The sequence below is a fragment of the Acanthopagrus latus genome, chromosome 5, assembly GCF_904848185.1.
Source record: "Acanthopagrus latus isolate v.2019 chromosome 5, fAcaLat1.1, whole genome shotgun sequence".
Classification (NCBI taxonomy): domain Eukaryota; kingdom Metazoa; phylum Chordata; class Actinopteri; order Spariformes; family Sparidae; genus Acanthopagrus; species Acanthopagrus latus.
Genome location: NC_051043.1, coordinates 21,724,313 through 21,740,242, shown reverse-complemented (window position 1 = coordinate 21,740,242; position 15,930 = coordinate 21,724,313). Strand labels below are relative to the sequence as shown.

Below are 15,930 nucleotides of genomic sequence, written 5' to 3'. Positions count from 1 at the left end.
TTTTTGATGGTCTGCGTTTATGAGCCTTCTTCCATTTCACGATCGACCTGCGTATTCACTTGGTGTTTGTTTTTCTTTACTTTTACCCAGAGCCACATGAACATCATGTTCTTCAGATCTCAAACATGGGGCTGTTCTTCAGTCTTGTCCTGCACTAAATACAATACATCTAGGATTTTTTAATATTCTTTGTCAGGCGGAAGATTTAATTTACTACGTCACATTTTCAGATCAACGGTTTTGATTAGGGCAAGTTGATTAGGGAACACGGACTTTTGAGGTTGGTCAGGACTGTAAACTCTTTGGTCCAGACCGAAATATCTCTGTATCGGGTGGATTTCCATGACATGTCGTACAGACATTCATTGTCCCGAGATGGTAATTCATAATGACTTGACCCCCTGATGTCCCGTTTAGTGCCACCATGATGTTAACATTTGTTGTTTTAAGTGAAATATCTCAACAGCCACAGGATGGACTGATAAAAAAGGTAATATTGTTACCAAGATTTATTTCTCCAATAGTGACATTACCATCAGCCTCAACTGCAAATGTTGGCATGGTAATATCTACATTTAGCTCAAAGCACCACAGTGCCTAATAGAGCTGCTTGCATTTTGCTGCCCGTCATCCGTAATGTGAGGTCTTGATAAATTCTATGTGGTAAGATCACTGATTTTCATAATGCTGCTTGGACATTGAGTGGATGACCTTGCCAATGATATGAAAAGTTTGTCTCTGCAGCAGATGCTAATATGTTAGCACAGAAATGCCAATGGTTATGCACTGATACACCCTAAGACTGCGGAAGAATGATGTCCAATTTTAGATCAAATGCTTGCAGTGTATTCAGTCGTTTACGTACGCTGCAATGGTCCGTGTGTGTATACAGTAAAAGTGTAGATGTAATCCAGTGTGTTATGTCCTCGGCAACCGTATTAAGCAATGACGCATTCATTTCTCTTATTTTCTTTGTGGCCTAATCCAATCTGTTCCAGAGACAAACTCTGAAATAGCTTTCATTGTGGTTAAGCGTGGCTCATCATCATAATTAAAAAGGCTAAATATATGTACGCGTTTTGATACACTGTGATGCTCTAAAACAGTGAGAAAACATGTTTGCCTTTGACCCCTCTCCATCCCTGACTGTTTAGCCCTAATCTTTTACATACTGTACAGTTGAGGGCTCCTCACTCTGAATGAATGTGCAGCTCTTAATGGGATTATCCCACAAGCCTCAGTGCTCTTATTCCCCTCGACATCCTTCTAACTGGCTCGCTTTTGATCTTCTCCTTACGTGGAATTAATCTCAAACCTGCTCAGCCGTGATGATTCAATTAACCAGCGGATGTCTTTTTTTTTCGCTCGATGTGTTGCAATTTTCAGTCTTCATTAGAGAATGAAACGCACTTTGGATGCCATCGAACGGGGAAAAAGTCTGATTATTTGTTTCTGGCGCTAGGGACAGCGGTCTTGAATATTCTCTAATGTATTTATAGTGGCCTTTTGATGGTGGACTGGAAATGAGTTTGTCACTTGTCAGGCCAAAGTCTTAGTGGATAAGATGTGACCCTGTACAGAAAGGGACATGCTCTCTTTGTTAATAACTTTGACGTAGAATAAATTGGAAATGATGTTTATTTAAAATATTATTCACACTGGACTGGTTAGTGAATAAACACAGAGAGAGAAAAGTCTGTTACTGTTATTTCATTACGCTTTCTCTTCCCAGCTCCATTTCTCCGTCATTGTGTGAAACTGTTTTAGACTCTCATGAGATTACTTTAGGTTTTTCTTTACTTACATTATGCATGTCTGGTAATTAATGTCATTAATAGCTTGTCCTCAACATCTCACCCCCATTCAGTGACAATGCCGTGCGGAGCAGGTGGGAGTTTGCACGAACATCTTCCCCGATCTAAGATGGAGAGCTAATTAAGTTCCTGTTCCTCCAGAGCAGGTCTGGACGGAGTCTAATCTCCCTGTTTTGAACACATTATATCTGACTCACTCCCAGTTCAGTTGCCAGAAAAATGTGTCGGGGGCAGTTTATGTTTCTACTAACCACAGATTGATTCTATTTGTTTGTATAATATAAACCATACAGACATTTTTTACAATATGTGAGGATATGCAACATATCCTCTAAACCACTGAATAGGCTGATCAGCAAGTCTCTTAATACGAAATACTTATTGCGACACACATACCATACCATTGTCATATGGTTGCAGTAGTTACATTTACGCAAGTACAGTACTTGTTCAAGGTTAGGCAACATATATACGTCATCCTTGTCAGCTAAGAGAACAATTTAGTTTACAACAAAACACACTACATTACCTCTGTTACTAACCTAGGTCCCCTACGTTATATCATGTACGTGGTGTTACTTCACTACATTAGTAAATTAAAAGAACCTGCCGTTAACTTCTGGTTTCACCGTGAACACCAGTTGCAGTATCCTGTGTTCTACTTCCCGTCACTTCGCCCTCTACAGTCGTACCAACCACTGCTGCCATTCAAGGGAGGCCCCTGAAGAATAAAATGTGGTTATGGGTTGTAATGACCTGCTTGCATTGTCGACCTATGTGGTAATTTCCCTGACAAGGACAGACTAGCCATTTCACAGTCATGTTACATGTAGATGACCCCGCTTTCATGTCAGGAGGCGGAAGGGATGGTGGCTGTGTTGCAAACTATGCTGCCAAGCCAGTGACCACTGTTTGAGACAAGGTTTCAACATTTGTAAATGTTTGTGAACCCGCTTGATATTTTTTCACGAGATTGTTGAGACATCTCCTGCTGTGTTTGTAGAGACAAAACAAAAAGATATTTTTCAACCCAGACCCTAACCACGTAGGTTTTCTGCCTAAACCTAACCAGAACATAAGCACAGTGTTATCACATCATAAAACAAAAAATGTAACATATCCATTGTTTGCAGAACCAACATTTATCCTGCCAAGTGGGCTGTCCCACGAAGCAAAAAATAACGATGATCTCAAAGGTTAATACGTAGGAGCAGCCACAAAAATCAAGCATCTGGATCCTCTGACCTGACAGCTGGATTTATATTGAAAGTTTGAGGGACCCGCAGCAGGCGTGATGGAAAGAGCATGTGTCAGCCTTACTTCACAGCAAGAAAAATAACAATTATAAGCATTTATATCCATCAATGAACTTTACATGTCCTTTGCTCACCATATGAGCAGTTTGTGCAGCTCCTTGGCTCTTTATAGAACATAAAATCAATCTTCTTCACGAGATAACATCAGCAACTGACCCAAGAGCAAACACATCACAACAAATTACATACAGTACATTAAACACACGCTGCTTATTTGTGTTTTACAGCAATGATCTGTTGTTTGAAGATCTTTGAAGATGTAGTTGTACTGTAATGCATCTGTCCACGGTCATTTGCAGCTTAAACACTGTAAACAGCAGTAATGATTTATTTTGGTCCCTGATAATGTTTTTTTTTTTTTTAAATTTGCAAACATAGACTTTTTATTACAGATTACAAAATATCATTCAATCTCACTGAAAACAAAAGGAAGTCTAAAAAAAGTAACAGGACAATTCACAAAACCCTTTTTACACAGCGTATTCTATTCAGCAACTATTTTAACCATTAGATTTAAGTTACTTGAACAAAACAGTAACACAAATACCAAATGTTTTATATACAATAATGATCTTAGCTCAGTTTTAGATTTGTTTACCATTTGTTTGTTTATTTTCTAATTGCAAAGTGAACAGGTTTTTAATTCACTGCCACTGAAGTGGATCTAATTGCTCTAAATCCCTTATTGATGATCACTTCACTAGTAACAATGATAATAAAATATGTCTCACATTTTCAGTGTACTGCTGTTCTGTTTATCAGTAACATGACTCATACAGTCACTCATAGGAATTTTATGTGTATTTTTATTACGTCTGAAATGAAATTGTACTAGTATAAATGAAAGAAAGGTTTGTAAAACATTAAAATGAAATTGATAAAATATATTCCTTCCAATCTGTTATCTTCTCTGCCTGTTATTGATGCCATAAAGTAATATTGTCCACACACATCAGAGAGTGAATGTGATGATTACAGTTTGCACACAGGCACAGAAGAGGGATCCACTGGGATATAGACTTTCACGAATTGGTCGCTAGCTTTCAATCTAATCTGCTATTTTATCAGTCATAGCTGTTATTTAATAAAACAATACACCATCTTGTTAAAACATTGTTAACACAAACAAATATACCATGTGTGATAATGGAAGCTTCTCAAGAGAAAAAATCTTTAGAAGAAGCACTCTGCTTAATCTTTAAATAACGTGTTTGGTGTGACAAATTGCAAAAACAAAAATAAGCAAAGTAAACCAGTTTTATTATAATGATTTATAATTTGGAGGAGGTTCATGTTTTGTTGATATCTGGATCTTCTCAAGGGTGGATACATGTCTTACTGATTATCTCACTGCTTTGTAGAGTTCATGTTTCCACCTTGTGATTTCTCCTGTACTGCCCTCTACTGTCTGGTCTCTTTGACTACACACTTGATATTTTCCCAAACAAGTTGTTGCCTATTCTTAGATATAATTCAAACAAATAAGCTAGAGATTTTTGGGGGGGATTTTTGTTTTTTTTTTTTGTTTTTTTTTTAAATAAGAGAAAAGACTATAAAGGGGAAAAGAAGGTGCAGCAAAATAATTGTTAAGATATGTGCAAAAATGGTCAAACTTTCAAAAAATGTGAATGTATTATCCATATTTATTGCAGACTATACATATTGAGATATTCTAAAATACATGGTACTGTTACATGTGTGAGTGAGTACAAAATAAGAGTAGATATACAGATATACAGTGTGAAAAGGACACATTTTCAGTAGCAAATCAGGATTTTAGATCAGGCTTCTTTAGAGGGCTCCAAATACATTTCTGCTATCATCAGCGCCTCTAAAAGAGCACCATCATGACTCCTCCACTTCTGAACACTCGAAGCAGCACACGATGAATGTAGCGATGAGAATGTTCAGCTTCAAATGAAGAGTGTTATGATGGCTAAGGGTGCGAGGAGGGGAGGGACAAAGACCCCAGCATGTTGTGCTCCGTTGCACAGGTCTCCAGAACAGCATCGGAGACCATTAGAGTAAACATTATCGCACATGTCGCTTCTCATGCATTCTTTGGTGATCAAATTTTCAGCAACTGCAGCAGAAAAGAAAAGGAAAACTTCAATTTAATATGTTAAAATATGCATTTCAGACTATTTTGTTCATACAGCTGTACTAACTCTTACTGATGCAACAGCAAAGATCATGTCAAGAAAAATGAGAATCACACCACACAGAATGCATAATGTTAAAGAGAAATGAGGTAATAAAGTCAGCTTACCAATGGTGGTGGCACAGCGGTCGAAATGGGGAGCACAGCTCCACACATCGTTGCAGTGGCCAGGGTTCACACCCCAGCAGGTGAAACACCTTATCCCACACACTACAGAGAAAGGAGGAAATTTTCACAAAAAAACCCTCATTCTCTGTGTAAACTCGGTGTTGATTGTGCTTCTTTAACCCTCTTACCTGCTGGCAGCAACACACAGGCGAACGCCAAAAACACACACAGCCTCATTTTGACTCTGATCAATTGGAAAAGCGAAGAGAACTAAAAAACTGGTCAGACCTCTGATGTCAAATGAACTTCGACCACTTTCTTGCGTTTTATTTTATAGCCTTCACCACACTGGCTCAGTACCAACAATAATAATGTTGGGGCGGGTCAGTTTTAGGGCGTGTCCACAAGCTTTTATAAACTGTCACTCTGATCACGTTGATCGCTCTTCTACAGTCCCACCAGTGAATCAATAATCCTGTCAACAAAGGAATGGCAGTGTGAATAAAAGTTTGCTTAACTTGTGCAAGACATTTACCTGAAACACTTCAGCCGTCTGTGTTGAGACTGAGACTGAGGCTGCCACACCTGGAGGTGTCAATGTGTAACTAATCAATAGCTTGTGGGCTTGTTTGTTTGTCCGTGAGGAGCTTGGGTTTGGGTACAGTAAGATGTAGATAATTGCCATCCCTGCTCAGAACATCCAATTTTAGCGTAAGTCAAATGATTTTGCAGCCTCCTCCTAAATTTAATAACTGCAGCATTAATTCTATTCTCACACACACACATTTTCTGAGCTCTTCAGCGAGGATCTCTAATAGCATTAATTGATCTACGTCATTAATCTGCTGCCAGAAGGGGAAGGACTGACTCAGAAAGACTCTCTGAGCAGCCGGATTTCAAAGAACCGTTCTCCCAAATAACCAGGGCACTAATTTCTCAATAGACGGATGCCTTTATTTATAAATGATAATCCCCACCTCTCCTCGTCCAAGCATGTAAAAATACAAAGAAACCGGCTATGATTTGGCGTTAAGCTTCCACCCCTGTTTGGCCTGTCTGCTGTCTGTCAGTAATGAGCTTGGCCGGTTACTCCGGGATTAAAGGCCTTGTGTGGGAGGCAGCTGAGGTCTGAATGCCAGGTTAACCACCAGCGGCTGAGGAGTAACGCATCCTTTGAGGCACATTTGTGTTCCAGATGGTAAAAGAGTCTGAGCATCAGGAGAATATGTGGCCACTTGCTGCAGTGTTAGTGGCTTATAGGCGTCTTCTGTGAATCATCGCGCAGGACAAGCAGGCGTTCAGCACTTACTGAAAGAGTTCCAAAGGTCATGGCATTATTGTCCAATATAGCTCCATCTTATTAAGTCTGGCAGTCGTCCAGGGCCTGATAACAACATCTATGTCTGAGGTCAAGTCAAGTGTGAGTGTGTCCTGTGCCGGTGCTTTCGTTTCTGGTTGACCTACATGCCGCTCTGTTTTATTATCCTGATTTCCCCACACTAATAAATAATAGTATGACATTATGATAGCTATAATACTTTTTAATCTAATCTTTTGTTTCTCTCGTTTCCTTGTGCTTCTAAGGTAAGCGGTGTTTGACATTGATTTAGGAGCAGGGGTGGGAAAGTGTTCAGATCTTCTGGTTAGGTAAAAGTACCAATACAGATGGACTGCATTAATATTGTGCGTTTTATAGCCTCCACAAAGCGCTCCACAACACACACCACATTCAGCCACTCACACTGATGACACTTGATCAACATCAATCTGAGATGGTTAGAGTCACAGTATGTCATTTTTATCAGTCAAAATGACAAAACAAAAGAGGTAGTGTGAATATGTTGTGAAGTAGTGTGGGATCATGGGAGTTGTTGTCATCATTGTTAAACAACCACCACCACTGCAAATAGAAATCTACCTTACATGACTTCTGATGAGTTAAGTTTTGTGTTACATTAAGTCACGTTAGCCAGCTTCCTCCCTCACTCTCTGATGTTTATCGTGAACAGATGAACAAATGAGAAGCGCTGTCATCATAAGAAAACTACAGATTTACCAAAGCTGGGATAATGAATGTACTTGTCATTTTAAGACTTTTTTAAGCAGAAAATGTGAAAAATTATATAGCAAAAAATACACAAATTTCTATTTAGGTTTCGGACGTTTTTCTTATCTTTTCTTTTTTGTGATGTATTAGACAATTTAGCATTGGATTGTTATTTCAAAGATACAAATGGAGAATTTTAGAGGAGTAATTGTCACTTTGCTGTATCTGCAAACTCGCAGACATCTGAAATGTGACACTGGCCCCCGACACAGCATTTAACTAATGTTAAATCTAATCTAAAATTGTAATAGTTAGCTGATAGTACTGGAGTAGGCACTATAATAAAATCTCAAAGTTGTACTTCACTACTGACACCTGCCAATAATATGACCCAATTCATCAAGAGACTTTTATTGAGCTTAGAATTCATGTACAGGTCATGAATTTAATGTGCATGTAAGTCAGTACAGCGCTATACATGCCTTGAATATCTTATAAGACCAACGTTTTAGCGACCAGCAGTTGGAGCACCTGCTCTACACCAGGATTCCCAGCAGAGGAGAGCTTCACTTCCTGAACTGAGCGATGGGGGCGGGGATCTTGATGTCCTGCCCCCTCTCCAGCCTCTTCTCACATTCGATCAGGTAGTTTATGCCGTCAATCAATAGTTGCACCAGCTCCACCTGTGGATGCAAGGGAACAAGGTCAAAAATCAGGGGATCATTGGATGTCTGATGGATTCAGCTTACTAAAACCGTACTTTTTCTGATACAACTTTTCACTATAAACTCTTTTACTTTGAACTTTTAATGAGTGGATAATAAAAGTGACACATAACGAAGCATGGAGGTACTTTTTGGCTTTTTTCAGTATCAAAACTGGAGCGATGTCAAATCATTCACCAATGTACATTCAGGAGTGAAAACAAAGAAAGTAATTAAACCGTGTTTTACATTGCAACCAGTTGGGAACCAGTGATCTCTGTATGTTTAGAAGTTGTTTTGAAGTTTAAATTCTGACTAACTAGCATGGAGGCATTGACAAGTTAAAATGAGGCTCGGGGTAGTTTTGCTCCCTCAGTTTAGCCTTCCAGGCAGAGCTGTCGCCACTTGGGTGTAATTGGCAGAACCACAATCATAGTCCTGACCTCTACCTTCTATGACCTTTAACACTCTTTGATTGCCTGTTGGAGGCCTTTATCGCAGCCTGTGAGGAAGTGCAGCATGAGCAGCTCATGAAACAGGTCGTCTTTTAACCTCGCCTGGCACATCCCTGCCTGGATTACAGATTAAAGAACAGGAGGAGGTTCAGTGATTCGCAGCCCATGCCCGTCGAGATGTCTGCCCTCCTCCGTCTGACTGCTGCTCTCTTCTACTTCTACTTCAGTCGCTCAGTGTTTACCTCCGACTTGCCCAGACGATCGAGATTAGAGATGTCAAAGGTGTCTCCAGTAGCAGCCGTGTCCACACCTCCTGTGCCTCTCTTCTGTAGCCTCAGGTTATCCAGGATCTTTTTGAAGCGAGGGTCCTGCATCACAAACATTACACACATTGAATCATTTTCGGACACGACGACATGACAACTTTTGTGTGCCGCCCAACGTGTTTTCCTGCATTACCCTGCTGAGGATAGGCAGACGAATATGCACACCAGCTCTGAGTCCAGTGCCGAGGTTAGAGGGGCAGGTGAGGATGTAGCCCAGACGCTCATTCCACATGAACTCCCAACCTCTCTCCTGAATGAGTTGCTCCACCTAGAAGTTAAAAGAAAATGTAACTTGGAAAAAAAAATGTTTGATTTATTAGTTGTAGTTTTAATGGATCCTTTTATGAAATACTGTATCCAATACTTTTCAGTGCTTTAAACATCATGTATAAACATTTCATTGGGGAGGAAATTAAATTATTTTTAAAAGATTTGGACCACAGTGCCAGAAGACGTAGACATGCACACCTGTTTGAGGCCTCTGCAGAACCTCTCAAACACTCTCTTCATGTTGCCTCCCTTCTCCATGGATATGATCCTCGTGTGGTCCTCCTCGTTGATCCAGATCAGGAAGTTCTTCTCGTTGTTGTGCCTGAGACAGTCAAGAGGAAATAGATGGTTTTGAGGTCCAAGCCTCAAGTTTGTTTTTTTTTTGTTTTGTTTTTTCAGCCAAGTCAGCTATGTAGTAAATGCCTCCACAGTGTCAGGCCTGAAGGCAGAGATGGGGAGGAGGAGGAGGTCTGAGCAGCACTTCTTTATCAAAAAGGGAATGATCATTAAATTAGATGCAATTACAATTGGAGGTAAAGGAACGCAGAAGAGAAAAATGCACTTCAGAAGAATGCATGGAATAAAAAGCATTCTGCTGTATCAGTTGTGATAATTTATTTCCAAACAGTCCATTATGAGCCCAACGGTGTATTAGGAGTGCAAAGCTCAACCAGTGGACTGCTTTTTTTGAAAGTCGCCAACATTACCCACAATGCAACTTAGACAGTGAGTGACATCACTGGAGGCAATTACATGCAACCTCATCGGAAGCCACAAAATGATTTTCAGTGCTTTTCTCACACATACCATAGTGCTCCCCAAGACCTTAAAGTTAACAAACCTTAATATGTAAAATGAGTGGAGTTACTCTTAAGGTTCAGTTTTTCTATTTGAAAACCAAAAGCACAAACCAATGAATGAGCACAACTCCTCAGCAACCCTTTGAGGCATATCGCCTCATAAACCAGGCACACACTACGCAGTGACTAAGCTACAAGAAGCTACTCTCCTTCCAACTACTTCTTCTAGACTGAGTCTTACCAGATCCCACGAGCATCAGGCCAATCTCTGGCCATCCCAGCTGACGTGAGCAGAGGTGACACAGGTTTATCAAACAGGAAGTGCTCCTGATTTGCCAGTAAATGGAAATAGGGATCAGGGTGAAGGGCATTGGACAATCATAAAAAAGAGACCAAGCAAGGTGTGTGTGTGTGTGTGTGTGTGTGTGTGTGTGTGTGTGTGTGTTGTGCACTAACATCAATAAGCTGTTGCTGCTCTCTCTCAGACATGTCTCCCAGGCTGTAGTAGCGACCAACCAGGTCTCCCTTTAGGCCAGACAGAGCGGTCACAACCACACGCTCCACCTCGCGGCGCTCAGAACGCGTGCACGCAGGAGGAAGACTCAGTCCACGGATGCTGCGGCCTGTACGCACACGACTTGACAACACGTAGCGCTCGTCAAACATTCCTGAGGTGATCTGAGGAGGAGAAATTATCAGGTCACTGTCAGCAAGAGAAGATACAGCTCGAGGACAGTGTGCTGCAGAGGGCTAAAGAGTGAAGACTGAAACCTTGGAAGCGTCCAGGTCAGTGGGGTGCTTCATCGTGCGAGGGTCATAGCCATTGTGTCTATCCTTGATCACAGGGTCAAAGAGCTCAGCAAACACCTGAGGGGAAAAATCAAACACTCACACAGTTTTCTCCATTTAAGAGCTGAAGACACATCAAACCCACTAAACAAAATGACTCCAACCTCGTAGCTCTCCTCATCTCCAGCGACCATGCCCACAGTCTTGATGAAAGGGTGTCCTGGGTTGTCCACCCCGGTCTGGATACACTGATCCACGGTCCAGTTGCTGGAGGTTGTCTTGTCCCTCAGGTGGGCATAAATCTTTGGAGTCAGGGCAGCTGCCATGCAGTTGTTGTGCTTCCTCAGGTCAGGGAAATCAGCACTGTGGAAAGTGATCAGTGTGGTGTTTTAATCCAGTCTTTAACCCTAAATACAGTCATATATATCATTTTTTAATAATTGAAGGAGTATTCAGTAGTTTATGTGCTCACATAATTTGCTGTATTTCATGAGGGAGACTTTGCCAAGAAATCATGATGTGACAGTGTGTCTCAGTACACTCACTGGCAACATCATCATGCATTATTTTGATGTTTATTTATTTTTGTATGCAAGTTTGGAAACGTTAGTCTGCAAGTATAAAATGTGCTGGAATATATTTATGTTTTGGAAACAATAATGTCTTGCACACTGAATGTACAGGTGATCAGTACCTGGGTGGATAGAGCCTCTTCCTGTCAGCTGCAGCAGTGCTGTCACTGAGGAGGTATCCAGACGCCAGTGTGCTGGCTCCAATGCTGGCCAACACCACGGCAGTGTTACGGCCAGACATCACACGGGTGAAAGAGTTCGCCATGGTTACCAAGTCTGGCTGATTACCTGTTGAAAGGTCAGATTTGTATTTGTACTGAATGTATTTGTCTTGAAGTTACACCATTTGTGAGATGGAAGCTGTATTCTTCATAGAGATCTACAAACATCTCAGCTTCACTTTTACATTCATAGATACTAAGAGACATCTTCACGGGAACGTGCTCAGACGAAATGATTAATTGCATTAAGATATCAAATGCTTAAGTAACAGATACTCCAGTAGTCTGTGTGATGAGATTATGCTGGAGGCAGACAGAAGCTTTTCTGATTGGTCACCCTGGATGAGCCACCAGATCAGGTGATCAGGTGATTCGTGATTGGACACTGAGAGAGATATCGTCACATAATAATAATAATCAATAATCAAGCATCAAACAAAGAAGGACGGCTCAACTGCTTTCTTGTGTTATTTGAGGTTTAAAGGTACAAAGTGGAAAAATAGTTCAAACTGATATAAATTCATATTATCAGTATTATAATTACTCCTACAAACCGCACATTCTCCATGATACAAGTGCAAATTCTTTATTTGCTTTAAACTATATGTCAAAGTCACCTTGCACACACCTACACATAGTATTGATAATAACAGTCACAGAGGTTAAGCTGTTGTGCCAATTTTAAAGTTTGGCATCAGCCCTGAACAACACATGATCCTTTTTGACATCCTGGGATGCTCAGCTGAGATTACACAAGACAAACAGGAAGAAAATAGAGACAGAGCGTGGGCAGGCAGCGAGGAGGAGTCAAATAAATACTGGGAGAGGATGAGCGAGGTCGAAAACCAAGTGCGGGGGGACTGAGTTTGAGAGGAGCTGTGGAAAAAACATAGACGAGGTGGGTTTATAGGAAGGCAGCGTGAAACCGAGCAATTCCCACTGAATAAAAAACCAGGAGGAGAGGGATGGGAGTGTGTAAGAGGATGGGTTCAGGGTCATGATAAGGTCAGAAGGAGGGGTTAAAGAGTAGGTGGACACTTTAGATAGAAAGATTCCCATCAGCTGATTCATTGAAAAGGGAAAGCAATGAGGAGAGGCACCTATAGCCTTTGACCTTTCATTAAATGTGGGAAGACATTAAGCACTTAAACTAGGGGGAAAAGAGTCATCATGGTCATTTTCACAGAAAAATATAAATTGATAAAATATTCAACCCTTCCACAAAGTGTGTTTTGGTTTTTTGAATGCGTTTCGTTGGGATATGTTTCATCAGCTGGAGACGCTGCTGGAGCTTTGATGAAAGGATCATTTAAGTTGACCAGTTGTTGACAGGTGGCCGGTCTCTCCGTTAATATCAAGCAGATTAAGAGACGCTAATGCAGGAGGCTGCTGTGTTGGCTGTACAGTGTGCTGGTGCAGATATTCAGCAGGTATACAAAGAAAAAACTCAAAGTTGAGTTACTCGATGTGTGCACAAGTGATGAGAAACAACGCTCCATTTCTACTGAAGATGATTTAAAAAGCATTCAAAATGTATTCAAATGCAATTAGTTCTTTATGTGAACACTCATGACAGTATGAATACATTGTCTTCTTACACAATATCTCACTTTTTTTCAGAAGAAAGCCAAAGTGAACGTGAATAAAGTCAGTCTAAACTACTGCTGACAGAGTTCTCCAGGGGGAAGCACGCGAGCATGAAGAGGCAGGAAAGTAAAGACCTGCCAGACGAGGAGCCGAGAGGTGAGGAGGCAGAGTCCGTCACTCACCTGAGGTTTGTCTGAAGAGTGGAGGCGGTGAAGCTCCTGTGTTTTTCCTGCAGCTCAGTCCAGAGAGGCTCGATCTGCAGAGTGAGAGCAGACTGAAGAACAGAGATGGGATCAGAGAGGGAGAGGGAGAGGGAGAGCGAGAGGGAGAGGGAGAGGGAGAGGGAGAGGGAGAGGGAGAGGGAGAGGGACACTAGCTCGGGATTAGCTTCTCGCTGGGCAACAGACAAGAAAATCCTCTTTCTACTGTCAGTCAGCATGTCTGCCTGCCACTTCACACATGCACTCCTGCACATGCATGCTCACACACACACACATACACACACACACACTTAAGTTTTTATCAGTTTACTTCATGTGCTCTTCTTCACACTATGATACCCATGAAATACCTTTAATTCTTTGCTCCCTTGCACTCTTTCATAACCTTGATGATCATGCTTTGATGCAGTACTTGAAATTTCACTCAAGTAAAAGTACAGAAATATATTATCTATATTAACATTCCATTATTATCTCCTTATTTAGGTCAGTGTTTTCCCCTTGTGATCACATATAACACTTGATATGTGTCATAAATTTCACTGTACCAAATGTCCAAAAGTCTCAAAAGTACAAGCACTGATAATGCAGAGTGGCAGTGTTACAGTATAACATTTGGATCATGGCTACTGATGTGTTGAGATGTGGACAGTGTTTTAAAGCTTTTGTTGGTCAGTTTGAAGACAATGTGCTCTGCCTCATACACTTCTTGTAGTTTAATCTGTTACCATGGATCACTTTATACAAACTGATCATATGTTTTGTAAGATTACAGAATTAATTTGAAGACACTCGTAACTAAAAAGGATATTGCTCTCAGAAAGGTATAGCCAAAAGTATGTAGATTTATAAAATGTCAGAAAAATAGGACCTCAAGATTTAACTTAAGAATAGTAATGGAGTAAATGTACTTTACCACTGGACCAGGGACATCCTAAAGCAACATTATGAAGAAATTGACGTTTTGTGCGATTTGGCACCCCCTACAGTTATTTGAACTGTGATTTTATTAAATATTTTTTCTTTAAGGTTGGTGTGACTTGTTCTTCTGCTGTACCCAATACAATACAGTACAGCACAACATATCCCAAATGTCCAGGAACAGAAATCCATAACTCTATAGTAATTAGACTTATCAGCATGTGGGTCAGGGTCATCTTACCTGCAGGAAGATCCGCCTCCTGAAAACATTACAGTAATTCAAGTGTGTTTTATTGTAGCTCGGTATCACACAGTATAAAGTCCAGCTTCATTACTGACATTGAGGGTGTGGAGAATACTAGCCTAGTGTTTATACTGCAAAGGGACTCTACATATTCACCATGACCTGTGTGGTTTGTCTCAGATGCCATCTGTCACAAGGGTGCCTGATGACCTCCAAGAATAAACACACACATAAACACCCAGTCACTTTAATTCTGCCATCTAGCAGCTGGCTCAGGTGTTTGGTTGGTAAAGAACATGAAGCTGGGAAACCTTAATATCTCTTAATATCTCCCTGCCCCTCAGGGCTTCCGTAAACACATGATGCTGACAAAAAAAAAAACAAACAAAAAACAAACAAACAAAAAAACATCTGACAAAATTAAGTGTTTTAGCATCTTTGTTTATGGTTAAACTTTTGTTTCCTCTCTTCTCCTCTGCAAAAGGCCTTCCTCTGATTTGGACCCAGGAACTGCCAAATCGTGTTGATGTTTTGAACTGGTAACTTCTATGTTTTATATCAGATGATAAATAAAGCACTGATATAAGCTAATGGTTTGTTAGTTAATTGATAGGCTTTTTTCCCTGCAGTAGGAGGGAGTGTCCACTGATATGAGCAGGAAGATGGAGTAGCTTTCGAGAGTCAGTTAATGCACTTAAAGGGGGTATAGCCTGGTTAAGAGTTATTCCTCATTTTAAGTTTTTCTCTTTTTTCCATTGGACAGTTTCCAATTTATTCTTTCTTCAGTTTATAATTTTTTGTTTTTTTGTTATCACCACTGTAAATATGTTGCACATTTCCACTGCTTAACAGGAAAATAAAACAAACTGCTGAACACTTAAAAAGCCTCATCGTTGCCTCCAACACTCGACCAACCTTACACTATCTCTTTATGTCTTCACCAATACTTGTAGTCCAGTATGATTCATTATGACTGAGCCCATGAGCTGCTGTCTTTGACTGGATAAGGCCAAGATGTCACACCCACAGTGTGTTAGTAAACATCCATCTGTCCCTCAGAAACAAGAGTCATGACCTGCTATAGAACTCCTACTGAGAGACAAGTGCTAACATCCTACTACTGCCACCCTCATGTCAGTCTATCAGCTCTAAAATCTGACAGCAGATCCCACACTGACAGCTTGGCGCAGCCCTTGGACAACATTGGTAACGCTGACTTTGTCACCTTACAAACACTTGCTCAAGTTGTGTGGGACTCGCATCTTTCCCTCTCATCCCTCTGTCTCTGGCTGATCTGTGTCTCACTCTTTCCCTCGCTCCACAAATACCAAAGTCACTCCTCTTGAACTATAGATACTTAAGTTTTTGTTTCAT

At 40.8% G+C, this 15,930-nt stretch overlaps 2 protein-coding genes across 2 annotated transcripts; both read right to left on the bottom strand.

Annotated features, from left to right (window-relative positions):
• Positions 1 to 4,646: 4,646 nt before the first annotated feature.
• On the bottom strand, positions 4,647 to 5,749 carry LOC119019648 (CD59 glycoprotein-like). The gene is made up of 3 exons (XM_037098431.1): positions 5,588 to 5,749; positions 5,400 to 5,501; positions 4,647 to 5,213 (listed from the first exon to the last, which is right to left on the bottom strand). Exons 1-3 carry the CDS (start codon positions 5,634 to 5,636, stop codon positions 5,044 to 5,046), a joined length of 321 nt encoding a protein of 106 aa, XP_036954326.1. The 5' UTR covers positions 5,637 to 5,749; the 3' UTR covers positions 4,647 to 5,043.
• Positions 5,750 to 7,866: 2,117 nt separating this feature from the next.
• Positions 7,867 to 15,147, bottom strand: LOC119020310 (creatine kinase U-type, mitochondrial-like). Its single transcript, XM_037099574.1, has 10 exons — positions 13,353 to 15,147; positions 11,485 to 11,650; positions 10,955 to 11,153; positions 10,773 to 10,868; positions 10,458 to 10,679; positions 10,243 to 10,328; positions 9,400 to 9,523; positions 9,065 to 9,199; positions 8,848 to 8,973; positions 7,867 to 8,129 (listed from the first exon to the last, which is right to left on the bottom strand). Exons 2-10 carry the CDS (start codon positions 11,625 to 11,627, stop codon positions 8,013 to 8,015), a joined length of 1,248 nt encoding a protein of 415 aa, XP_036955469.1. The 5' UTR covers positions 11,628 to 11,650; positions 13,353 to 15,147; the 3' UTR covers positions 7,867 to 8,012.
• Between the last annotated feature and the right edge of the window lie 783 nt (positions 15,148 to 15,930).